The sequence below is a fragment of the Sebastes fasciatus genome, chromosome 14 (assembly GCF_043250625.1).
Source record: "Sebastes fasciatus isolate fSebFas1 chromosome 14, fSebFas1.pri, whole genome shotgun sequence".
NCBI classification, from domain to species: Eukaryota; Metazoa; Chordata; class Actinopteri; order Perciformes; family Sebastidae; genus Sebastes; species Sebastes fasciatus.
The window spans coordinates 15,449,791-15,477,386 of record NC_133808.1 but is presented as its reverse complement, the minus strand read 5'-3'; the positions used below and the strand labels follow the sequence as shown (position 1 = coordinate 15,477,386).

Below are 27,596 nucleotides of genomic sequence, written 5' to 3'. Positions count from 1 at the left end.
TGAAAAAAAAAAGTTGCAAAGATTCATATTAGAGTGCAAGCCACAAGAGGGATGTACTGCTGACCAAAGACTTTTGAACGTTTGTGAGCACTGTCAATCACAGCGGGAGATCACTGACAGACAATTTAACCTGCATTTAAATGTCAAGTATTAAATAAAGAGCCATCTTTATTTGCCTAATCATCACCCAGAGTTAGCTGTCAAGCATTCTGTATTTCAGTTATTCATCTTTCTCATCTTCACGTACTAAAAGGACATGATGTCATCACACACAGCAGGGAATACAAGGCCCCAACTAATGCTATAGACAAGATAAGCATAAATGTCACTGACACAATATTTCTTAAGTGTGTTTTCATAGATAATCACCCAACAGCAATGACATTAAATTATGTTGAGCACTTCGTCCTCACTTTAGCTAATCGTTTGGCTTGCAAGACAGACAGCCTACATAAAGCAAAAGGCTTTAAACAGCCTAAAAAACACATTGAAACATATCATTGTTTTGTAGAAATTGGATTAATGTACAGATAATGAAGTGGATAGGTAATGGAGTAGGCTGTACAAGGCAGCTCTGTTCAATTCCTCTTCATACTAGCTTTTGGTTTCAATTTGATGAGATCTCAAAACTCTTTCTTAAATTGATCCTGCATTTGTGTTTTTATTATTTAAATGATTTATTATTAAAATAATAAGTCATACACCAGTGACTTGGTAAAAGAAATCTTTAAAATTAACAGGAACTATAATTCAAATGTAAACCTTTTTAATGAAGCAACAAATTGGTCAAAACTAAAACAGGAATTCAAATTCCAGTATATAATGTTTATAGTATTTAAACATAGAATTGAATTGAATAGATCCGCCTCATTGACATCAATACCCGATCCAGCTACTTGAGTCAGTATCGGCCCGATATCCGATCCGGTATCAGTGCATCCCTATATTTCAGGACATAAGATCAATACTAACTCAGATGTCTTACTTATGCTGTGTTAACGACCTCCTTGTATAGGTGTGTGTATTTTAGTGGGTGCATTTTTAATTAATTAATTAGCCACAAATAGGAATGCACCGATATTGGATCGGGTATTGATGACAATGGGCGGATCTGTTCAATTCAATTCAATTCTATGTTTAAATACTATATACTTTATATACTGGAATTTGAATTCCTGTTTAAGTTTTGACCAATTTGTTGTTGCATTAAAAAATATTTACACTTTTTTTTACCAAGTAGCTGGTATACGACTTATTATTTTAACATTAAATAACAATTCAGTTAATTTATATCTATGTATTTATTTGTTATATTTTGTTTTACAAATTTAGGAAAGCAAAGTTTAAGTCAAGCCTGGTGTTTCCTTACACATAACAGAATGATCCCAGTCACTTCCACACAGCGAGGCATATAGTTTATTAATTAAACACTGGTATCAGATTGGGTATCGCTATCGAGACTGAAAAAGTCAGACCGGTGCATCCCTAGCCACAAATACATTAATAATGCATTGAAGTGGGTGGAAAACAGAAAACACGAGTCAGTTTAACAATCAGTTGTGGCTCTAATTGAGTGTTTGTTTCATAAAATGTTTCTATGTTAAAATGAAAGCAAGCCATCCCATATCATATAACACGCTTTTCAAATGTTTTCCAAGACAGATTATCATTCCAGACGGATCAATAACCATGAGAAAGAGGTTCAGATCTAGATACACCTTTGTCTTTTTAGGGAGAAGACAAAAAGAAGAATTTGCAGACCGAATGGTGCTGATTCAACCAAACATCTGGCTCATACAGGCTCTTTTCTTGAAAAAAGCCAAATGCTTCAACGGATGAGTGTCTGAGGATAGAGAGTGTTGCATGTTGTACAAAATCACAAATTCGCTTATTTATTGTAAATGAAATTGACTTGACTGGTGTGACTTTGGTGAACAGCGGGGATTGGACAAACTATAAAGAAATGCTTTCATCTGTCTCATTCAGGACATATTGTGACAGCGAGTGAATACCCACAGAACAAACTACAGGGAACAGCTAACCGTTGGCTGAACCAGCTGTTCTCTGCTCTATTACATTCAGGCCACATGTATAGACTGAGTGCGAACCAAGTGCAACATCTTATCAGCGATCTGTCTGTTTTGCCACGACGTGTGAGCTAGTATGGTGACATTTCAGATAGCAAATACAAACTTGACTGCGTGACCTAGTGCAGCTGATTTTATTAAATGATTTCTTAAAAGCGTGCTGCACTCAACATTCTTATCCTTAACACTCAAATGCTTGCTCTTTGGAGCCCTGTCAAGATGTTTGAAATGACAGCCTCTGGGTCGCAGCTAATGGACTTTTTTCTGTGTTACATGAAGCACCAACAAGCATCTTGTTAAACATCTTTTAGGGCTGAGAACCCACTTTTTTCAGGCTACACCCAGACATGCCATGCAAGCACTTACTAATGTCTTATTTTCTTTAAAAAAAAAAAAAAAAAAAGTAACTAAGTAGGCTACGTATACTGCAGCGCTGAAAGACGCTCTTACTGTAGTTTTTTTATGCACTAACAACTTTTGAAGACATCTAGCTCTTGTTCTACGGACGATAAATGCACTCATTGTAAGTTACTTTGGACAAAAGCTTCTGCTAAATGAATGTCATGAAAGACCTTGAAAGGCTGACGTTCCTGTTAATACCTTTAAAGCAGACGACCTACAGGATTGTTGTGTTGTTGTTGCTAGGCAACTATAGAATCAGCCAATGGTTTGCTCTCAGAGCATGTAGAAAATGTTATTAAAGGTGCTCTGTACGATATCCAGAGCATTAATATAGCAGCAAACAACTAATTGCTATTTAAAGATATAGAGGAGTAATGTCTACCTGAGCAGAAAATGAAGTCGCTCTCCCTCTGTGTGTTTTAATCCGAGCTTCTACCAACCATGACATAATGTCTCGTTGGCAAGGAAGCTAAATAATGCTCTAAACTTCACTACATTTTGGCGAGTAAAAACTGGTCTTGACCTCTGACATCCAGATAAGTGAATGGAAATGGGTTCTATGGGTACCCACGAGTCTCCCCTTTACAGACATGCCCACTTTATGATAATCACATGCAGTTTTTGGCAAGTCATAGTCAAGTCAGCACACTGACACACTGACAGCTGTTGTTGCCTGTTGGACTAGAGTTTGCCATGTTATGATTTGAGCATATTTGTAATGCTAAATGCAGTACCTGTGAGGGTTTCTGGACAATATTTGTCATTGTTTTGTGTTGTTAATTGATTTCCAATAATACATATATACATATATTTGCATAAAAGCATATTTGCCAACTCCCATGTTGATAAGAGTATTAAATACTTGACAAATCTCCCTTTATACACATGTTGAACAGATAGAAAATGCAATTCATTTGCAATTAATCGTGATTAACTATGGACAATCATGCGATTAATTGTGATTAAATATTTTAATCGACTTACAGCACTAGTAAATAGTAATATTGTTGTAAAGTAATTTGTTAAAGCCTAAACTATGAAAAGTTAAAGGAAATTGGCTATGTAAAGTGAGTAGAAAATTTAACTGAAAGTTTCACTCTCAGTGGTATCTGACTGGAATAACTTCTTTACCTATAAAGCACTTCTCAGTCATTTGCAGTAAAACAGGTATAATACAGCAACAGATTGATAAAAGGCAAATAAAATAAGAATTGGATGACAATTAAAATTCCAATTATCCAAAAAATAAAAGATTTTTATGATTCAAAAGAAAACTGAGAGGCCCAGACAACAAAGGCCCAGCCACCTTTTGTAACGAACGGGAGATGTTGGACCAATAAAAGGTTAAAAAAAGCCCCGCCAAAAGATCTCAAGCAGCGATCAGAATTAGCTGATCACAGAGCAGGAGCCTGACCAAGCAAACCTTTTAAAAACAAGCAATAAAATCTTAAAAATCGATTCTAAAACAGACAGTTAAGTGCGGTGTAGCAAAGATTATGGTCAATTCTCCTGGAATGTGACGGAAAAAAAAGTCTGGCAGCAACATTTCTTCTTAGCTGTAGCCGGTGGATATTTCACCTGGTAAGACGAGAATAAAGTGAGTTACAGTAGTCAGGCCTGGAGGAGATAAAAACACGGATGACCTTCTCCAGTTCAGCAAATTAGAGAAATGGCCTGATCTCGGTGATATGTGTTAATGTTTGATGTGCCGGGACCTCTAGCTCTTTCTCAGCCCAGTGCTACTATAAGTATCATAAAGAGAAGACTGGAGGTATTTTTGTCGCTCCACGGAGTCAGGCTCCGAGGAAGGCTGACACACACCCGTCCTGACTAACAGACAAGCCTCACACGTCACCTCGCCGACAACTGGTGTGACTTGTCACATACTAACTTGACACTGAACATTCTAACAATGCTGCTGCCAACGTCTATCGCACCTGACACAGGTGTAGTGCAGCCGTACAAAATAGACAGGGATCTGTTCTCAGCAGATTTAGAGGTCATGAGGAGAAATAATAATGTTTTAGAAAAAATAGTTCCTCACTGAAAACTATTAATTCAAAATCAATAGTGTTTTTGAGAATCGATACTCAAATGTATCAATATATTCTTAAGCCCCTGTCTATAATTTCAAACTTTGTAACTTCAACAAAAATAATTTTCCTTCATTATGAATCATCACATTAATTAGTGATATAGTGGTATTTTAAAATATGAGATATATTAGGGCTGTCAAAGTTAACATGATAGTAAAGTGTTAACGCAAATTTGTTTTCACGGCACTAATTTCTTTAACGTATTAACGCAAATCGATCTTCCGGAAGTTGTAGCGGGCTAGAATGAAGATCTAGAAAACCTAAAGAATCCATCGGTACCAACAATGTCACACTAGCTCGTTGCGAAGGAGTTTAAATAACGCTCCAAACTTGCGCAACATTTTGGCGAGGAAAAACTGGCATGGCCATTTTCAAAGGGGTCCCTTCCCATATCTGAATGAAAATGGGTTCTATGGGTACCCACGAGTCTCCCCTTTACAAACATGCCCACTTTATGATAATCACATGCAGTCTGGGGCCAGACAGCTCACTGACACACTGACAGCTGTTGTTGCCTGTTGGGCTTGAGTTTGACATGTTGTGATTTGAGCTTATTTTTTTATGCTAAATGCAGTACCTGTGAGGGTTTCTGGACAATATTTGTCATTGTTTTGGGTTGTTAATTGACTTCCAATAATAAATATATACATACATTTGCATAAAGCAAGCATATTTGCCCACTCCCATTTTGATAAGAATATTAAATACTAGACAATTCTCCTTTTAAGGTGCATTTTGAACAGATACAAATGCGATTAATTTGCTATTAATTTGCGATTAATCATGGACAATCATGCAATAAATCGTGGTTAACTATTTTAATAGATTGACAGATTGTAACTTTAAAAAAAATAATTTTCCTTCATTAGGAATCATCACATTAATTAGTGATAGTGGTATTTTAAAATGTAAGATAATATTAATGATATTTTATCAATAATAATAATAAAAAATCCTCCACACTCTAATAGCTTTGCACAAATATAGTGTAGTGTGTCAACTTCCCTCACATTATGAGTTATACAAATAGTAGTTAATTAAAACATTAGTTAATTTACAAATCAACCAATTATTTGTATTTGTATTGTATGCAAATAGAAATGCAATTATATGACTGATAGACTTAAGGATTCCTCCTGTGACAATGGTTCACTTGGGAATTTAACATACTGTGAAATGTCATAACATTTTCATTTTACCCAGTTAACAGTGACTGTGGCTTTAATGAAAAGACAGCACAACATTGCCACATTGTTCACTCATTTGCTTCTGTCAAATTCATTGCCATCTGACTACAGTGAGCATTCAGGTAACAAAGTTGTTAGTGAAAATGTTCTAAATATCAATAACCAGACGGATGACTATAAGATTTTAATCACTTCAGATAAACAGCAGCAGATGTACTGTTCGGGTAATGATCTGGGATAAGTATGAGCTTTGTTTGTGAGATGCAGACTCCAAACACGAGTTTCTGCTTCCTCAAAGCTCCGCCGGGTTTCGTGTTTTGTCTCTTAAGCTGTGAAAAGCAATAAAGCACTACATCATCTACTTTAATTCAATATATATCCCGGCAGCAATAAGCATGGATGTCACATCTTAGAGGCGCTGTGCAACAGACACCTCTAGCAGGGTGTCTTATTCCATTATGCTCACACCCAATCCCTCATGATGAGTTTATACCCTCGGGATCAAAGGGCTGCGGTCCCAGACACATGACCTGGATCTCAGGTCCCACTGAAATGTCAAGAGGTGAGGCTGGGACATACCGGCTTGTGAGACACGCAGGGTGTAACTCGGTAAACGCATACTAACAACACATCCTCTGTGGCTGCTTCTAAATGAGCCTCACCACCACTACTACTGGTGGTGAGAGGGGAACTGATACACACAGTGAAGGGAGCATGTTGAAAGTTCAATGAGTGCATCACGGTGGGGGTACAAGAAAACTAATTTTGGATTTCGAACAGTAGCGTCTTCTCCTTAGTGTCTCTGTCTCTGATGATTGTGGGTTACTAGATTCATTGCCTTCTGTTTATATACTGTACAGCTGGTCTATTAATATTCATAATAGTGTTGATAATACAATCTTACTGATATCATTATAGTGAAAAGAAACCAGGGTGGTTGGGGATTTGCAGCTTATCAGGACTTTTCCCAGCCCATAAAAAGGCATGCAGAAACAACACTGTTGTTGTTGAGCACGACTAAATCCAAGCCTTAGCCTTTTGCTTTTTCCTTTAATCTTACTTTGCACATGATCAAAACTACACACACTCCCAGAGCAGTAAGATATACTGCAGAAGCTGCATTAAGATTGCATCGAATCAAACAGAATACTAAAGCTACAGTATGATTAATGGCTTCTGTATACTGGGTGAACAAATATTAGGAAATAGAGCAATAAACAGTGATGGCACAACATTTCTTTTCTCTGCTTTTTTCATTGTCTGGGGCATTTCTCCCGAGCAATCCACATACCCTTCAACACTGTTTTCTAGACAGCACCTGAACAAGGCGCCTCGAGCCCCAACCTTCCTGAAGACATGCACTCTGGGAGGAACTTGTTCGTGGTGGAAAACCAAGAGGGAAATGTGTGCTTACTGCAGAAACGCCAAAACAAGACCTTGTGAAAAGCTGGATACACAGCCAGTCTTAATTAGAGGTCAAATGCTGAATATTTTCCAACATAATCAGCCAGTGCAGCTGAATGAAATGTGTTTTTTTGAAAATGACAGAAGCAAGCAGTTAATTGGGTGTTTTATAATCCAGTTAAATTTTTACTAAAGTGGTGAGCAGTGTTACCTTAGACACTCTCTGGGCCACCTCCCGGCCAACAGAGAGCCCTTGGACAAATGTGCGTGCGGCGATGAATGCCCGGGTAACCTGAGCCTTGAGCTTCCTGGGCACGTCTCCAAAGGGCTTGAGCTGGTCGGTGTACTTACTGATACACTCCAGATAGTCCTCAGTGATGACGTACTGGGAGTTGAGCAGTGTGAACATGCGCTCCAGCAGCCGCGACCAAAAGTCATTTAGCATTTCCTCCAGGTTAACATTTCCTCCTGTGTAATAGCGCTTCAGCTCTGCAAACAGGTTCTCAAAGACCTCTGAGTTCTGCATGTAAGGCTTGCCGTAAGTCCTCACGAACATCTCATTCAGGGACCTCTCCGTGTTCTCCAGCAGCTCCAGGAAGAATTCTGAAGAAGAAAAAGAAAAAGTGTTTTAATTATGTCTGATTTTCTGTCATGCGTGACTGTGTTGCTATAGATTATACTGTACATGGCATACATAGATATGGCTTGATAAGATGGGAACCTGGGAGGATAATGATTAAAATAGAAATGCAGCAAAATTACATTAACTGTGTCTGATTGCAAGATAGAACACAGCTTAAAAAGGAAGTCTACTCTTGATTGCGATGCCGACACCAAATACGCCGACGACCAGAGAATACCAAAATAGCAAATCAATTACGGCTTCTGATGTTGATTTCATTTTGAAGAGACTTCCCAGCTTTGTTGATTTTTATCTCAAGTAAACTACTTTTAACATTGCAATGGGAGCTTTTCCCATATATATTTCTGGAAAGCAATAAGGTCTGTGTTTGCAGTGCATGAGGTCAGTATTTGTTGTCCCTATATCACCTGTAAACCTAAAATACATCTGTGTACCTTGATAGAAAGGACATATATTGTTGAAAGATTTCCTATACACTGATTCACACTGGAGTACTGCTCCATATGCTGGAAGCATAAGGCTGTCAGATGAAGTGCCATAAATGATCTTTCAGTATGATTATTATTCCACAATACAGTTTGTCTGTAAGGTTTCCAGCCGTTCTGCACTCTCCTTTTTAGTCACCACTTGTTGTTTGCCTCATGACCTCTATAACTCACCGCAAATTGGGAAGAGATTATAATATTCCTGACCATCTGCTATCGATAATGATAGTCCTCGCTTTCAAGGACCAAGATTAAAATTTAAATAGGCTTCAAAACTCTGCACATTTAACTGCGAAGTGAAATGCTTCGAGACTAGACAGAGTCCCGTAAAGGGTGGTGGAGGTTACAGAAAGTATTTTATATTCCTCAGTTATTGTCTTGAATAGGGCAATATGTCCCATCCAAAGCTTTAAAACTGAATTAATAGATTTTTTTTGGCCACTTATTAGATGGTGGAAAGCTGTAAATACAATATTGACATATTATCACCTCATAAAGTTGTTACATGTTAGCAAACAGTCGCCTATTTAAACGTCATCTACCAGATGGATTAGCATTTCTTTGGAGCTGTTTCTGGGCTCAAATTTGAGTCAAATATTCACTCTCCTTTCCGTTCTGTTTTGGTCTCCTGACGGAAACGCTATGTTTACCAGCCAGTCGCCAACTTTGTCTATCAGCTGTTTGGTGCTGGACAGGTAGAGTACAGTGGGTTTATCAGAGATTTGTCACTGAAAACAGCTACCTACTGCATCCGGAATAGGGTTGATGAGAGCAGAGAGACTGATTTCAAGTTTGTTCATTCGTCGTATGCACAACAATTACAGCAAGCAGTCATTGGCAATGAAAATTTTGGCTCCCAGGTACCCTTAAAAGTACTCATTAAATATATATATATATAAAAACTGCAAAACTGCATGTGATTATCATAAAGTGGGCTTGTCTTTAAAGGGGAGACTCGTGGGTACCCATAGAACCCATTTTCATTCACATATCCTGAGGTCAGAGGTCAAGGGACCCCTTTGAAAATGACCATGACAGTTTTTCCTCACCAAAATTGAGTGTAAATTTGCAGCGTTATTTAGCCTCCTTCGCGATGAGCTAGTATGACATGGTTGGTACCAATGGATTCCCGGATGGATAGGTTTTCTAGTTCCATATGATACAAGTATCGTCACGGTATCTTTAAAACTGAGCCCACTACGACCTAAAAATCGCAAATTGCGTGGTGTTAAAATGAATTATAATATATAATTAATTATATAATATATACACAAAGATAAGTAAACAGTTTGTAAAATAGTAAGTAGAGTAGAGTATATACAGCTAAGGTGACCGCAAAACCAAAACAATGAGCTGACAGACTCTAAAAAAGTTGAGGTGATAGTTCTCTGCGGGTTGATCACGCGAGCAAAACCTTTTCACATTACACATAGTCATTTGTTTCAATGCTAATATAAAGGTCTCTAATTTCACTGTGGTATGGGCTAGTGGAAAGAGCAGCAACAGTGTGCAGTAAAAGGTTAAAAAGGTGGAGATAATTAAATATAATGAGCTGCTTCGGATTGTCCCTGTAATAGCATGCCAACTATTGTTACCAAGGACACCGTTACCAGAGGTGATTTCTCTCTGCATTTTACAGTAACTGCCACCTTTGTTTCTCACTGTATAATTCACAATCAGCATGGTTTGAATTAGCATCTGTATAGTCCATTATCAGTCTGAATGCCATGTATGCCATGTGCCAGAAAGACTACAGACCCATTGCTCTGACACCTGTAGCCATTAAGTGCTTTGAAAGACTCATCCTGTCCTTCTTTAAACCTCCTGCACCTCCTGCCACACATCCTTCAAGCTGATGGCACCACGGTCCTCGGCCTCATCAAGGACAAGGACTGAGTCGGCCTACAGGAATACTGTGTCAGTATGGAGTACAGATAACAACCTAGAGCTCAATGTCAACAAGACGGAGGAGATGGTCATGGACTTCCGGAAACACCCACCTTCACATCCCCCACTACTCATCAACAATACAGCAGTAAAGGTGATGGAGTCTGTTAAGTACCACAATCACCGGCGACCTAAGATAGGAGACCACCAGACACCTGAACAGTTTTTGTTCCCTAAGCTCTCTCCTCAACAACACCTCCTAGTTCCCTCCTTCATTTCCCAACCGCCCACTACTCATCAGCGCCTACATGCTCCACCTTCCCTGTACTGTTTAGCTGTGAAATGAGAAAGTTTGCTCCGGCTGTTGGGCGGTGCTTGGTATTTCCTCAACTGATCTCAACCTGGCTGCCGGGTCACAAACTTTCTCATCCTACAGCTAAACAGTGCACTACAAGATGTTTCTGAAAAGGTTTGAGGTGAGAAATGGGCATTACAGTAACAGAATACTGATTCATATTTGATCAGCGCTGCCTAGTTTGACCTTTTGATCAAAGATTGCGGTCTGTGAAATCTTGCAGATGCCATTAGGAGCACCGGAGGACACCGGAGGACACCGGAGGACACCGGAGGACACCGGAGGACACCGGAGGACACCGGAGGACACAGAGGCACATGATTTTTTTCAGATTTCCTGTCTCATGCACTACTGTCAGGATATAGTGACCGTTTTATAAAAATAACTTTTCTTAATAACATTTGCTCCAATTCTACCCAATGCTGCTTTAAACTTTTATCTTTCTTGGTTTTACTGCGCTGTATCACTAAGTAAAATACCTGTGTACATTGTACATTTGGCAAATAAAGCAATTCTGATTCTAAAGCAATTTATGGTAGCTAGGTCACATGACCACATATCTATTAAAAGGTCCATTCTGCCCGTTTGGGCCATTCACATTACAGATCACTTATCAGAACGGCCATGACCATACTGTAATGGATTTGAAGTGGTCATTAGTGCTCAGCAATGCAGGTGAAACTATAAATTACAGCAGCAGGGAAACAAAATAGCAAGACTCTCCATGATACCACACCAACAGAAAGTCAAACATGAAAAATATTCCTCATCTGCAAGGAAGTAGAACATCCAGGATGTTATTTCATGATGTTATTACCTGATTGAGACAAATGTATTTTTAGCTGCAACCAGCAGCCACTATTACTCACTTGATGTTAGCTTGGAGGGTAAAGGTCACATTTGCCACAGGAGAAATGCAGGAGATTCCAATCCTGCATAAATCTATTCGGTCCAAAACTGCTTCTGATTTATCACATGAAACACACTTGTTAAAGACTTGCTTTCTCTATTCTTATCACAATTAATTATTGTTCATTAGCACCTCTTATCAGGTACCCGAGAGTGTTAACTGTATAGACGCCCCCTGGGGATCTGATTAAATTAGCTTTACTCTCGCACATTTTTTCCTGCTATCTTAAGAGGATATCTTATGACTTTTTCTTTCGGTAGCACACACAGTCTGAAGGACTTGTGATGTTGGTCTCAGTAATTCTTGAGACTATAGTAAATGAAAGACTACAGTGAGCTTTAAATATGCAAAGCTCCAAGCGTGATTTGTGCTTCAGAGACTCCTTGTTGGTAATGAAAATAGTCAGCGGTGCTGAGCGATATGCGCGCTGATTAATTACAGCTTCAAAAGTAATTTCATTTTAAAAAATGTGCATTTTGGAAGAAAAAAAAAAGCATCTTGATGCAGTCAGGTTCGTTGCCCAGTGTGTCTGCTGAAATATTTATTTAATATAACCAACGTAATTAAGGCAGAATGTATTGTTAATTTGGACAGCCTATTTGATGTAATTCTAAGCTCTGTTTTGGAGTGATTACGATGAATAATTACATTATGGATGAGCTCAGTATAATTCTGTGACTAATATATTTAGTTAAGAAAGACAACTTAATCTAATTAGGGGAAATTCATGAGGGGGATGGTATTTTACAACAACAAATTTAGTGAAATATCAGAGACTAAAATCATCAGGAAAGCTTACATAAATCCTTAACACATCTTAGTAATTATGAAGTCTGTCCAAATGAATGGCTGCAAGAGCTGCAAGCGGAGGATAATGATGCTGAAATGCTGGACAGGGGTGATTCTAATACTCCCAACTTGCAGAGAGTTCATTACATTTCGCTGATAAAGCTCGGTTTGGCTCGCTGTGCGCACAGAGCTGTGCAGAGGTTACACAGAGCCATTTTCTCTGTGATAAAGAGAAAGCCTGTGTTTCCGTGCTTCCACAGCTGCTTGCGCTCACAGACACCTACTAATGGATGCTCTCCTAGATGTCAGTAGTCGTCTCAATTTCAGCAATCTTTAAACGGAACGCTCCTATTTTAAATCTTTGAGCTAGATGATGAAAACAGTGCTTTTCATCTATAAGCAAACCACAGTGTTTGGAGACAATATGGAGACTATGGAGCATATAACGAACAGAGGTAGCTGTGGATGGGATGACAGCTACTGTGAAGACCCTTGAGGGAAGTGGCCTGCAGAATTAATTACTGCAAAGTCTCCTGAACTGTGACCAGCCATAACTTATGGGGATATAAAGGGCTGGTTTTCCACCACAATTCACTTTTCTTCAGTTGAGTAGCCTCATTACAATCTATGATAACTGCCTCGCGCCAACCAGTCAAGTTGCAGTTTACATCTATGTCTGTCCGAAATGTCATCTCTTCATCATTTTATCCTATTAGACGTTTGTGTGAAATTGTCATAATTAGCATATGAATTAGAGTTGGGTCGATTTCCGGTTTTGCCGGTCCGGTCCGGTCTGGTGTACAAGCTTACACCAATTTGATTTTATGCCAACTGGCTGAACCAACATTTGTCATTATAACACGTTCTGGAAAATTAAAAAGTAGACGAGCAAGCTGTATCGAAGGCGACACAGCCCTAAATCCAGCTTGCATTAGTAATAAACAACATGACAACGTGATTAACATAATATTGTTTGCTTATAAACAGTCTAACAGAGCCACAAGGGTCTGGAAGGCCGTGAAGTTATCAGTAACGTTATAGCTAGCGGTACCATTTTTTCCTTCCCAATTCCAATTGTGATACCTGAACTTGCGGTATCGGCCGATACCGAATACCGATCCGATTCAGCGGGATAAAAATATAGTTAATATCATTATTAGTATTATTTAACAGCTGTGACAAACTACCTGCAATCAGTTCTTCTTCGCTGTTCTAAAACAGTAGTTGCCAGTGGCAGCCATGATACATCCAGGGTGACAGCACAGTGAAGGCTGCTGAAGAATTGATTTTCGGTTAAACAAGTTGATTTTTTTCTGGGTTAATAAATTATGGTATCGGATCAGTACATTGAACTGGCATACTCGCCGATACCCAATACGAAATTTTTTGGCAGTATCGGGCGCATTTCCGATACTGGTAATGGTATCGGAACAACTCTAGTTATAGCTTAACGTAGCAATACACACACTGCGTGTGTAAAGTTTAGGTTGTCAGTGAATACATGCCACAACGCCTCAAGACCCAAGCCAAGCTCCCATGTCTTGCTTTCCACCTGCTGATTAAAGTGAAGGGGGTTAGCCCCAATTTAGTGACAACTTCAGCCCAGGTCCACTTAAGGTGGGCTGTTAAGGTGGACCAGCTATTCTCATTTGTCTCATCTGTGCTAGCAGAAATTAATATATATATATATATTTGTGCACAAACAAAGTAATCAAAAGCACATATCAGGCTGCAATCAACACCTAAAATGGGTATCCATATCATAGTCTGTGGGTTAATACTTGATATTTCAGTTTTACATCTTGAGCAACTGATTAATATATAATTGGCAGGATGCTTTTTGAGATGGACGTGGGATGGATATCTCAAAATTTGTGTTAACCTGTCTCAGACAAAATCCATATATACAGTATTTGGACACTATAGGTATAAACAGGGCCTCAAAAGTGGAGTGCAATTTAAGAAATCAATACAATGAGGCCGTGTAATTACTCCAAAATCTTGGGAACATGGTAGATAATTTGTTCACCTTCATTCATCAAAGCTGGGGCCTCAGTAAAACCCTTACCAATCAGATCCAACAGAGATAGAGATTCTTGTGATGATTTCAGGCAGAAATGAATACAGTTGCAGCTGCTTTATTGAAGAAAATGTGATGCAATTCCTGGCACTTTTATCCATTTTAAATGGAGGAGATGTTAAAAAAAAAAATCATGCATGTAGGTAGAAAAATTATCATTTGGTGGAACTTGTCAGGGGTAATACACACCCTGGGAGTAAGCTCTGCCTGAGAAGACAACTTAGGGGGAAATAAGGTCATATGGACAAAAACAAATTTACAAGATAGTTGTTGTGTTGAGGTCTAGGATGTTTGACCTGGGCTTGTAAAATTGGTTCTGAATTATTTTATTCATTAGTAAGCATTCTCACAATTTGCACACATTTTGCAGAAGTATTATGGAACTACTCAAAAATGCAAGAAACTAGTTGCATTTGCATTAAGTCTTGTGAATGTAAAATCTAGGGATGCACCGATACCACTTTTTTTCAGACCGAGCACGTCGGCTGAGGTGGGATCCCGGCCCCGCGTGGTTGGGCGCACCACCGGCCCGTCTCGCCCACACCGTCGGGGAGGTGGAGCGTAAGCGCGTGTGATAGGACCCAAAAGATAATGATGAGAGGTTAACGTCACGGTGCCGTAAAGTGGTATCGGTGCCGTTGTATCGGAGCCGTTTTGCGAGTACGAGTACATGAGCACAGTATCGGACCCAATATTGGTATCAGTGCATCCCTAGTAAAATCAGATATTCCTTGAGGGACTGACCATTACTAAAATGCTGCATATAAAAAAAAAACACTCTGTACTGTATTAAGCACTGTCACAATGGTGACAATTTTGAGTGCAGCATTGTATTTCATGGCTATACACCAGAAAAAGTTACCAAAATAACCAAAATGCAGTCACAGAAAGTTAATGAATTCAGGAGATTGTTCAGATCATTTGTTGTAGATGTGTAGATGTCGCCTATGTAAAACACATTCCTGCAAGCAACACATTGTCAAAACTATCTGTAATTCATCAGTGAAGCTTCCCTGAGTAATCTGCAAAAACGACTTGTTTGGCACACTCATGCAGCAGAATAAACAGCCTGTTATCTCCTGCAGAGCCACTCAGTGTCTTCTCCTACAGAACTACAGCCAATCAAAGAGGGAGCCCATCTCTCACTTTGTGATCACTGAAAACTGCACAACGCACTCACGGCTTGGTTCGCAACCTACTTGAGCTCTCATGTTCGTGCATGAAACTAGCAATTTTGCTGTCAAAAGGAGCACTTCTAATTCTACATGTCAATCATAAGTGGATCATTGATTTGGTCTGACAGGAGGCGCCGGTCTACAGAGGGCTGTTCTAAGTGCTATGCTACTGTACAACATGACAGGCTGACCTTTTATGTCTCCGTTTTCATGTGTTAATTCTTGCAGCCTGCGTACTGTGAGTCACACAGTGGCAGTTAAAAGCAGAGCCATTCAATGTAAAATCACTCTAAACACTATATTAAAAATTAAATGGTATGCTGGTGAGTCAAGACAGAAAAAGGTCTAATCTTATGTAATGTAATCTAATAAAATTATACATTTGCTCATATTTGAAAGTTACCATATCCGACTCTTTAACATGAGGAAGAAAAGTGGAGTACTTTCAGCAGATGCCGAACGCTGGTTCATAAATGTTAACTGGGATTTAGCCTACTGTCCTAAAATTAAAGTGCATATATTTCCAAAAATGTTGCAGCTTGTCCATCAGAAATCATACAGAGAAGGATCACTAAAAATCCTGTAGTGTAAAGGGATGAATCCTACCTACTCTTCCAGTCTCCAACTGGATAGTCCAACATGACTTCCTAACTAAAGGAAGGTTTCGCTGAGCAAGCACGCCCTTTTCAGCACTGCCCAGCTCCACATTCATCCAGTCAGACACATCCACACCTGGTAGCTGGCCAGCACAGTGCAGACCTCTGTGGTTGGCAGCTTTTTGAGGACTAATTAAGGGTTAAGTGCTTTGCTCAAGGGCACATCGACAATGGTTGCCGAGGGAGGATATAATGGATTCAAGTATTTGTATTTGTTCCAAACACTTAAAACTGACCCAGTTTCAGTCGATATAGCACCAAAACTGGGTAAACTTTACCCATTCATGTTTTTTTGACCCAGTGTTAGGGTTAGTTTTTCAAGTTTTACCTTAAAGGGCAACAGTGGTCATTTTTAAAGAAGTGATATTATTCTGGAGGCTATATAACATGATGGAAAAAAATACTTCAACTTGCTCTTGTATATGCATATTGCAAGGGCGCGCCGGGAAACCACAAGGTGACAGCGTCATCACAGTGAACAGTAACTGCCTGTCAGTGGCGATATGAACGGAGTATAGAATTCCAACAACATTTGCAATATAAATAAATATGCTGTCACTTTCTGAATCTATTTTATGTTGCATATTGGTAGCTAGCTAGTTAGATAGTAAAATAATGTTAGCTATAGCTAATTCCACAAATACAGTACTAGACTTTAGTTGACTGTGTATAGAACGGATGGGAAAAGTTAGAAATGCCTTACTGGTGTGCTATTCCTCACTGCGGAAACTACAATCTAGCTGCTGCCCAAATCCTGTCATGGATTGTTCCGTTCCAATGGACAGCACTTGCATAAACTATAACTACTGGAAAACGAAAGAAGTCAGAAAGGTATTACACCGTTTCCCTGTCCTATAAGTGTTTATTGTTAACATAAAATAGATTCAGAGAGTGACGGCATGTTTCTTTATATTGAAACTGTTGTTGAAATTCTATACTCCATTAAGTTACTATTTACCGTGATGACGCACCTTGTGGTTTCCCGGCGCTCCCTCGCAATACGCACGTACATGAGCAGTATGTTGCAGTATTTTTTTCCATCATGTTAGGTAGCCTCCAGCATAATATCAATGTTTTAAAAATGGCCATTGTTCCCCTTTAAAATTGTCACAAATGTGTCATCAATTGTACAAATCAATGCATATGACATTCAAAACGGCAAAGGATATACATTATTAACAAATAGTGATATGTGGCATAAACAGTTAGCGTAGATTGTAACAGTGCACAGCCATAGCATATTTTAGTTTTGGTAAATAACCCAACAGTACGACAAAAACAACAATAAAACCGGGACAAAACACTCAATTTTCTGTGGTTTTCTACACATGAGTATTGGAGTAGTTAAGTTAAGTATTGCACTGGTGTCAATTTCAATGCAGTCATTTTTTTTGTGTGCAACAATACAACTGATGCCATTCTGTGCCAGTCGCTAAATATCGACTGCCAGGATTTTTTCGACGAGAGATAACAGCGCGAGTCGGTAACTTCAAAGAAGATCAATTGTGGAAGGTGGACCGCATTAATATTCTGTTTGGCTACCCAGCAGCACCACGGTGTTCATGGTCAGAGGAGGGCCAACAATTGATTGGCAATTAAGACCCCTGACTTAGTGTTTAACGAGCAGGTGGAAAAGAATGCTCTGTGCCAGCCATTTATCTAATTTCTCTGAGCAGTCGTTTCCTCCGGGTCTTGGGAATAGGTATAGGTTATGCATTACGGTGAAAACAATGAGAATATTCAGACTTTTTGATAGCATTATTAAGCAAACAGGTGAAAGGTATTAATAAATTGCAGTAACTGCGGCTGCATATGTTTGACACTGATTTTTCAGATGATGCTGCTTCTCTCTTAGATTCACACAGCTGTACAGTTCAACACGGGTTGTTGTGGATATTTCTGTATTTGTGCTGGCATGGTCTTGGCATAGTCGAGACTGTGCCCTCTCACTGTGACACCTAGGCTGTGGTGTCAGGTATGCGTGGGCTGGCCGGCTACTGTCAGCTACAGTAACACTCATCACAAGCTCTGCATAAAGAGAAGAGAATATACACATACAATGACTCCGTGTAGGTGGAAACTCCAGAGCCGGGTGCTAAATAGATGGTAAAGAGCATCTACAGGATCGAACAGCTCTCTAGTGTTTGGATCTTTAACTGTGTTCAGACTCAGTATCGAGGCGACCACAATTATTTAGCTAACACTGCTTTATGAAGAGAAAATATTGGAAAAGAGATATTGTTTCAGGAACATTAAGTCAGAGAAATGTAGAATCTTATAATATATAAATTATGCTTGAAATACTTGAAAGATGCATGTTGTTCTAATATTTATTGACTGGTTAAATCTCAGCTGATATCTCCTGCTCAAAACCCCACAACTTCCAACACTCAGATTCAATTAATGACGCATAAAGATAAGGATGGAATTCAAATCCAGCAAATCAATATCTCAGATTTCCCGAGCGGCTGGTCAGTCGAGGCCCACAGCAGACACAACGTCTCCAGACAGCAGAGGGCTACTGAGCTGAAACCGGCATATGGCATCTGCTTTGACGCTCATGAAGTTATGGAGAATGGCAGCAAACCCCAAGAGGAACAGGGTTGCCTGGAGTCATGCATCTAAGTGCTGCTGGACAAACCCCATTTCCTCCCTCACTGGAATCCTCCTTATGACATTCACTATCCTGACAGCAGCTGATCAAAATAACACTTATTTATTTATGCGCACTTCCAGGAATCACTAAGCTAAAGAAGTGTATATTCCTGGAAAAAAAAAACAGACAAGACTTCAGCCCAGCATTGTGACATTGAGTTTCTTGGCAATGTGCAATCACCTGAGAGTTGCATGATGTAACTGAATAGCATTCGTTTCATATAATATGTTGGATAGTTTGAAAAGACTGAGCATAGAAAGACAAGCCATTGGTGAGTATTGAATTGCGCTATTAATCAAACATTATTCAGTTGTTGACATTGGATATATTTAGATAGCCCCTTATGGAAATCTATGCTTCAACCTCCTACGTTTTGGACAAAGATTAGAATTACTTTGGATAAACTGAATCTTTGGGAGGGTTGCTGTTCAATCCTGAGATCTAATTAATAATAATAATAATAATAATAGCTTGGATTTATATAGCGCCTTTCATGAAACCCAAGGACGCTTAACAAAGATATAAATAAAGATATAAATAATATAAATTAGAGGTTATATTCATGTTGACAGAAGGTATCTTTTGTAATATAGATATTTAACATGTTAACATGTTGATATACATCCAACAAAATGTGAAAAGGTGTTAAGCAGCATGAAGAAGTGCGACACATAGTGTGTATTATGTAACAGTGTTATATTATGAATTATTAAATCTCATTAAAAAATGTGTTATATACAGTATGTGTTTGTATTAGGGCTGATTTAACAAAAAAAATTCTGATTCATCAAATCGATAGGGGTGTAAAGAAAATATGGAAAATATTGAGTATCACAATATTATGTTTTGTGATACTGTATCGATTCTCAGAAACATTGTATACATTTTGTATTAATAGTTTGCATGCAGAGATTAAAACAGTCAATACTTTATTTCATTTGCAAAGAGATGCACCCTCTCAGTATATGTGCCCTCTAAAAGTAGTGTTATGATGTTGGATGTTAAAGGGACTGTGATAAAAGCAAATGCATTGATGCTTCTGATTGCATAAAAAAATGTTTTTTTACTCAGATGTTGTGCATATGGTGGCGTGTTCTTTATACTATGATAGTTTTCCTTGAATACAATTTTTTTAATGGACTACTACTTTTTTAATAAAGCTAGTGTGACCTTTTATTTTAGTTGAACATCTGATAAAAAACGTTTGTTGTGTTGTATTGTGTCAATAAAGTCAATTTTGCATTATTAGTCTGATGTTGTGTACCATAATTTCAGTAGACTCCGCACTGCACTGATAGCACTAATCTTCTCCGTTTTCACAGACATGTTGTCGTTTGGCAATTTAAATTAAAGCAAGCAAATACATTTGAAATACAGAGCAGAATAATGTCAGCAGAAGTACAGTTATAAGATGCGTGTTTTGTTAATGACACTCAGACTTTGATCTATGTTGTTTATGTGCATGTGTTCCTACATGAAAGCAGGAAGCTTGTTTTTATGCTACTGTATAGCCTATACAAACCAAGTCACAAGGACAGGATTATGTATTAACTATACTAAATGAGATCCATATACAGTAGACTGAATAAGCCTGATTCCATTATCAAATGTAAACTCCTATCAACGCTAATGTTACTGTGCTTGTAGATGGGAACATGTTGGGCAAACAATACCCTTTTATTCCGATGATTCTGCTTTTTGTGCTGCTGCTCCTTGACTGAAGAATGGCCTCTCGCTAAAGTCTCAGCACACATCAAACGCCTCTTTAAACTTTAAACTCTCTTGCTTGCTTTGGCTTTTCTAGATTTTAGATTTTGTGGTTTCTACATTTCTCCTTTCTTTCTCCTGTAAAGCACTTTGTATCCACTACTTTGGAGAGTGCTATAATAAATAAAGTGTGCTTATACTGGCACTGACGAATTACCCATTATTTCAGTCAAGTTTGCCAAAGTTTGATGTTACATGGTTGCAGCTTTGCTATTTCTTCATGACTTTGACTGGAAATGTTTTAACTCAACATTCATTAACTACAGGAAGCAAAATCTGATCTGGGGTTTTAAATATAGAGGTTTGTTACATATATGCCAAGGGTTAAGTACTAATAATATTGGATAGTGTGCCATCACTCTTAATGCACATTAAGAAAGCATTATAATCTAATATTTAAAAAAAAAAACATTGGAGAATTTTCTTTAAGAAGAGTTAAAGGTGCTCTATACGATATCCAGAGCATTAATGTAGCAGCAAACAACTATTTGCTATGTAAAGATATATACGAGTAATGTCTACCTGAGCAGAGAGTAAAGTCTCTCCCTCGGTGTGTGTTGTAATCAGAGCTTCTCTTTGCTTTGTTTACTTCGCCGGGCCAGCCGTGCATGCCTTTTGGGGCCGCGGGTTTCCACCGGCTCCTCCGCACGGCTTCATATCAGAAGTTTACAGAATGCCTAATTAGAGTTATGGTTCCCTTATAGCATTGGGTTTAAATCCAAAATATTGCCTAATCGGCGCTTTTGCTTTTCGCTTTGACACCAAATCCTCCGTCATCGTTCACTTTCTCTTGTCCTGTGTGTGAGAAATTTGACTCCTGTAGACTCCGTAAAGAGAAGAAACTTTACTATAAGTTTATAATTGTAGCATCCATCGTCCGACTGTCTATTGATAACACACTTAGTATTTTACAAATATTTTTTTTTTTTTATTTGATGAATGTGGGCGTTGACACCCAAATATCAACTAAATGGGTTTTCTAGGAAAAAAGCAAAAAGACGGCGGGGCAGGTGGGCAAGTATACGTAATCGGTGTATGCAAGAATACCATGTAACACTGGTAACACAGACTACTGTGGCAAGCCTACAATGCTGCTGTTGTTCTCACTGTTAACACCGGTAGCTGCGAGCCGCCGGCTCAGCCGTCGCCATGTTGAGAGCCGTGCATAGGCAATAGAAATGCTCCCAATCTCAAATTTAGCCTTTAAGCTTTGTCCTGTCACTTGGAGAGAAAGAGAATATGGATACAATAATCTTTATAATGTTTCTGAATGATAACTCATTAAAAGTTTTATGCTGAATACCTAATAAACCGTTTGACAACGCTGACAGGTGGCTATGCTTGACAGTTTTCATCTCAACCATGGTTCACCATTGTCTACAGTGATAAGCTGCTGCTTCCCACACAGTATAATGTTGGGAGCTGGAGGGATTATTGTTTCTCATTAAACTATAACTAGAAGGAGCTAACTCCATAGAGAAGGATACCAACAGGGACAGGTGGAGAGGTACAGTGAGTCTTGGTTCAGTGATGAGTACGATCCCTCCCATGTGTGGTGGTCAAGACAGTCACCATGGGGCTACGACAAGATCACACAGCGCACACGACCACCAAAACAGACGTAATAATGCAGAGTTTGGCTCTGTACTGCTGTTCAAGCTGTCAATCAGCTGTGCAAGAAGCCATGTTTGTCTAATCCAACAAGAGGGTTCTCCACTCCAAGGCATATTAATGAGATTTTCACATCTCGTCTCCTCTTGAGGGCAGACAGCTACAGAACTACAAACAGTGAACCTTTTCAAATTAACACATGCAGTCTAAATCCTTTCATTTTCCTTTTTGCAGCATTTTACAGTGACTGACCATTAAAACTGTTGAAAAAAAGACACAATATGGGAAAACGTATTAAGCAAAAGAAAAAAAGAGACTTACCATCAAATCTTTTATGTCTGGAGACATAGGTGCTTCTCAATTCATGACTCATTTCATCAACCAGATTCTCAAAGTCCTGTTTGCTCTGCTGGCCAAATTTGTCCTCCATTTCCTGGGTACAACATGTGTTTCCCTGAGGACAGACACGAAGATGTTCGCCTGAAAAATAGACAAAAAACACTGTTTTTGTACCCATACTAAAAGTGACACTGACTGTCTGTACACAGCAGCGTGTCTGGAGTGTATAAAATTAGAACATTCAACAGCGGGAAATCCTTCCTTTCCCACCACCGTTTCTGTCAATATACAATTTGTGATTTTCAATCTAAAAAAAAAGTAGTTATTTAAAAATTCACAGGAAATTCAGTCACACTAAAATCCTGAGCTCTCATAAGCAAGTCGGGTGCTTAAAATTACTCAATGATTCAATAAAACCTTTACAGCAACAGCTCTCATTTTGGACACAATCATTTGAGCTGATAACAGTATTTAACTTTTTATGTTCTCCCATACAGCCCTCTACGCAACAGGAAACGTGTGATAGATTGCAGCACCAACATCCTACCATCAGGTCTTAATTAGCACCAGTGCACTCAAATTGACGGTTTGCTAAGCCTCATCCCCACTTAGTTACTGTTGCTATGTGTGACGAGCTTCCTGTTGAAACAAGGCATATGTGCAGACTACAAAGACGCCCGTGGCAGATTTAACATTCAAAAATCTTAGTAATTTCTGAAACAATGAGTCCTTGATTTTCAGACAGAGGTAGACAAAAGCAGGCATCTAATTTCTAGCTGATGACCGTTGACTTTGTCACCTGAAAGGACGAATGTCACTAGCAGATTTAATCAACTGTAGCTAGCTGCAGCTCATTCAGTCGACCAATCAGTAGCCACACAGAAGCGTGAATGTGCATACCTAATGACCAATCACTGATCACCTCCTTCTCCTTTGTTTTAGTTGTAAATAATGTAACTTAACTATTCAGGATAAGTTTTTTCTCCAAATACACAGTCAGTCATTCTAGTGTCTGGATCTTCTCCATTACTTCAGTTCCAGTTTATACAATAGCCTACATAAAATGATTTTCAATTTAGAGGTAGATTTAGATGAATATTGATGAGATGATAGCGACATTAAGAGTTAAAGTGCCAGTAAACAGTATATTTTTGGCATCATTGGGCAATTCCATAATAACCTTTCAGCATATTGTAATTCAAGTGTTCTGAGAGAAAACTAAACTTCTGCACCTCATCTTGGCTCTGTTTTCAGGCTTTAACAAATCTAGCCCGTGACGGGAGACTCTGACCAATCACAGGTCATTTCATTGAGAGAGCGTTTCTATTGGCTGTGCTCCGGTGCTTGGCGTTCCTTCACCAGATTTCACAATGGCGGCGGCGTCACAAACTTTCTCATTTTTCAGCTAAACAGTACACTACAAGATGATTCTGAAAACATTTGAGGCGAGAAATAGGTATTAACATAACATAATATTGATTCATATTTGATCAGCGCTGCCTAGTTTGACCATTTGGTCGGAGTTCGCGAGTGATTGACAGCCGGCTCTCAAAGACAGCAGACCTCAGATCAGCTCTTACTGCTTGTTTTCCTCCGGTCTGTGAAATCTTGCAGGTGCCGTTAGGAGCACCGGAGGACACCGGAGGACACCGGAGGACACCGGAGGACACCGGAGGACACAGAGGACACAGAGGCACGTGATTTTTTCAGGTTACCTGTTGCATGTACTACTGTCATGATATAGCGACCGTTTTAAAAGAATAACTTTTTTGAAATCATATTTGCTCCAATCTCGCCTACTTAAGCTTTAATTTGCAATTAATCATGGACAATCATGCAATAAAATGTGGTTAACTTCAGCTTTAAGGTTAGCATGACTTTTTTTTTTTTAAATAATTGCACAATGACATCTCATAATCTAGCATCATCTAGGGACTTTTTGCTGGTTTTAGGTACTTTCCATGGATATGAGTTGGCAACACTGGTTTAAACCATTCACAGTTTTTGGTTTTGATATTTGTTTTGTTACCATAGACATATTCAGACTTCTTAAATAACCTGCAAAATCAAAAACATGGTAAGCACAGAATCTTGTGGCCTTTCTCTTGAGACACCACAAAAGAACATGTAATGAAATACAGTAGCAAACAAAAATTTGATTTATTGGCAACAATTTTGTGGTTACTGTGTAGATGATTTGGAACTTCAGTTTGTTAGTTGACCTTTTAAAATATGTGAACACTTAAACTTAAAACTATACAAAACAAATGAGGGGGTGAGAGTAGATGTGCATGCACCACATGCCAATGAATTATAGGTACTCCTATTCCACATAACCCTTGGTTTCTCAAAACTGTAGCTCACATACCAACTGACATTTAAAGTGTCACCAACATGAAACCCCCTTTCAGGGACCATTTACCGCCACATGAAATGTGCATTTTCACTGTAATTTTCTCTGTACAGCAAATGGGTTGCTAATTTCAGAAACGGACGGAGCAAAAAAATGGCTTATGCCTTGTAGGACTTAACATGATTCATGAGTAGAAGAGGAATAATGGTAGTGTTTCACATTTGGTCTGACAATAAGAGGTTTCATTGGCAAGGGCCTATCAAAGTTAAAATCAGTGGGGAGAACAGATAATGCATTCCTTTAAAATACTCTCTCGTGTTACATAATTGATGACATTGGGAAAATACTGAAGTGAATCAAAAGTTAATGATCTACATCATTTCATTTTCCAAAGTAGCCATTTTAAGTTAGGGTTAGGGTTAGGGTTTAGGGTTAGGGTTAGGGTTAGGGTTAGGGTTAGGTTAAGGGGATAAAAACTTCATCTGGAAATCTGCTCGAGTGGGTTTTGGGCTATATCTTTGGAACGGAATGTCGTAAAGACTCGGGATCAGTTTAGTTTAGTATTTTAGGGCTCCTTGAGTACGCTGGTCTTGGTCCTGAGTCTCTACAACCTTTCGTTCTCGAGTTATGGCACATTTTGGTTTTTGCTCGAGTGGAATTGTGTTGTATCTCGGGAACGGAAGGTCGTAGAGACTCAGATTCAAGTCAGGCGTGTTCAGCGTGGCCGAATTATGTCAGACGGAGCACATTTCCAAGTGTCTACGACGTTCGGTTCGGGAGATATTCGAGAAAACGTTCGCCTATTGTTCGCTAATGGGACGCACGCGGGTGAAAATCTGACCAAGTGTTGAGGCCAAAAACGGACCCCCAAATTGTGTCTAGGAGCACGTTTCAGGCAATTCTGAGTCGATTGGTATCGGTTTGTAGTGGACATTTTTTTTTTTTTTTTTTTTTGTGCCATTTCCCTGAGTGGGATTGTGTTTTATCTCGGGAACGGAAGTTCGTAGAGACTCAGGACCAAGACAGGCGTGTTCAGCGTGGTCGAATTATGTCAGAAAGAGCACATTTCCAAGTGTCTACAACTTTTGGATCAGGAGATATGGGTTGCTAATTAGCCGCGCGCTAACTGCTAGCGCTAACCCTAACCCTAACCCATAAAATGTGGTTAACTTCAGCTTTAAGGTTAGCATGACTTTTTTTTTTTTAAATAATTGCACAATGACATCTCATAATCTAGCATCATCTAGGGACTTTTTGCTGGTTTTAGGTACTTTCCATGGATATGAGTTGGCAACACTGGTTTAAACCATTCAATTTTTGGTTTTGATATTTGTTTTGTTACCATAGACATATTCAGACTTCTTAAATAACCTGCAAAATCAAAAACATGGTAAGCACAGAATCTTGTGGCCTTTCTCTTGAGACACCACAAAAGAACATGTAATGAAATACAGTAGCAAACAAAAATTTGATTTATTGGCAACAATTTTGTGGTTACTGTGTAGATGATTTGGAACTTCAGTTTGTTAGTTGACCTTTTAAAATATGTGAACACTTAAACTTAAAACTATACAAAACAAATGAGGGGGTGAGAGTAGATGTGCATGCACCACATGCCAATGAATTATAGGTACTCCTATTCCACATAACCCTTGGTTTCTCAAAACTGTAGCTCACATACCAACTGACATTTAAAGTGTCACCAACATGAAACCCCCTTTCAGGGACCATTTACCGCCACATGAAATGTGCATTTTCACTGTAATTTTCTCTGTACAGCAAATGGGTTGCTAATTTCAGAAACGGACGGAGCAAAAAAATGGCTTATGCCTTGTAGGACTTAACATGATTCATGAGTAGAAGAGGAATAATGGTAGTGTTTCACATTTGGTCTGACAATAAGAGGTTTCATTGGCAAGGGCCTATCAAAGTTAAAATCAGTGGGGAGAACAGATAATGCATTCCTTTAAAATACTCTCTCGTGTTACATAATTGATGACATTGGGAAAATACTGAAGTGAATCAAAAGTTAATGATCTACATCATTTCATTTTCCAAAGTAGCCATTTTAAGTTAGGGTTAGGGTTAGGGTTTAGGGTTAGGGTTAGGGTTAGGGTTAGGGTTAGGTTAAGGGGATAAAAACTTCATCTGGAAATCTGCTCGAGTGGGTTTTGGGCTATATCTTTGGAACGGAATGTCGTAAAGACTCGGGATCAGTTTAGTTTAGTATTTTAGGGCTCCTTGAGTACGCTGGTCTTGGTCCTGAGTCTCTACAACCTTTCGTTCTCGAGTTATGGCACATTTTGGTTTTTGCTCGAGTGGAATTGTGTTGTATCTCGGGAACGGAAGGTCGTAGAGACTCAGATTCAAGTCAGGCGTGTTCAGCGTGGCCGAATTATGTCAGACGGAGCACATTTCCAAGTGTCTACGACGTTCGGTTCGGGAGATATTCGAGAAAACGTTCGCCTATTGTTCGCTAATGGGACGCACGCGGGTGAAAATCTGACCAAGTGTTGAGGCCAAAAACGGACCCCCAAATTGTGTCTAGGAGCACGTTTCAGGCAATTCTGAGTCGATTGGTATCGGTTTGTAGTGGACATTTTTTTTTTTTTTTTTTTTTGTGCCATTTCCCTGAGTGGGATTGTGTTTTATCTCGGGAACGGAAGTTCGTAGAGACTCAGGACCAAGACAGGCGTGTTCAGCGTGGTCGAATT

At 39.0% G+C, this 27,596-nt stretch overlaps 1 protein-coding gene across 2 annotated transcripts in view; it reads right to left on the bottom strand.

Annotated features, from left to right (window-relative positions):
- The window catches only part of LOC141782613 (glypican-6-like), a 114,356-nt gene that overhangs the window by 56,193 nt on the left and 30,567 nt on the right, over window positions 1–27,596 (bottom strand). For both annotated transcript variants that reach the window (XM_074659176.1, XM_074659177.1), the window contains exons 2-3: window positions 22,512–22,670; window positions 7,388–7,779 (exon numbers count right to left, since the gene is read on the bottom strand). In XM_074659176.1, the coding sequence (XP_074515277.1) occupies window positions 7,388–7,779; window positions 22,512–22,670 (551 nt within the window). The remainder of the gene's footprint in view (window positions 1–7,387; window positions 7,780–22,511; window positions 22,671–27,596) is intronic.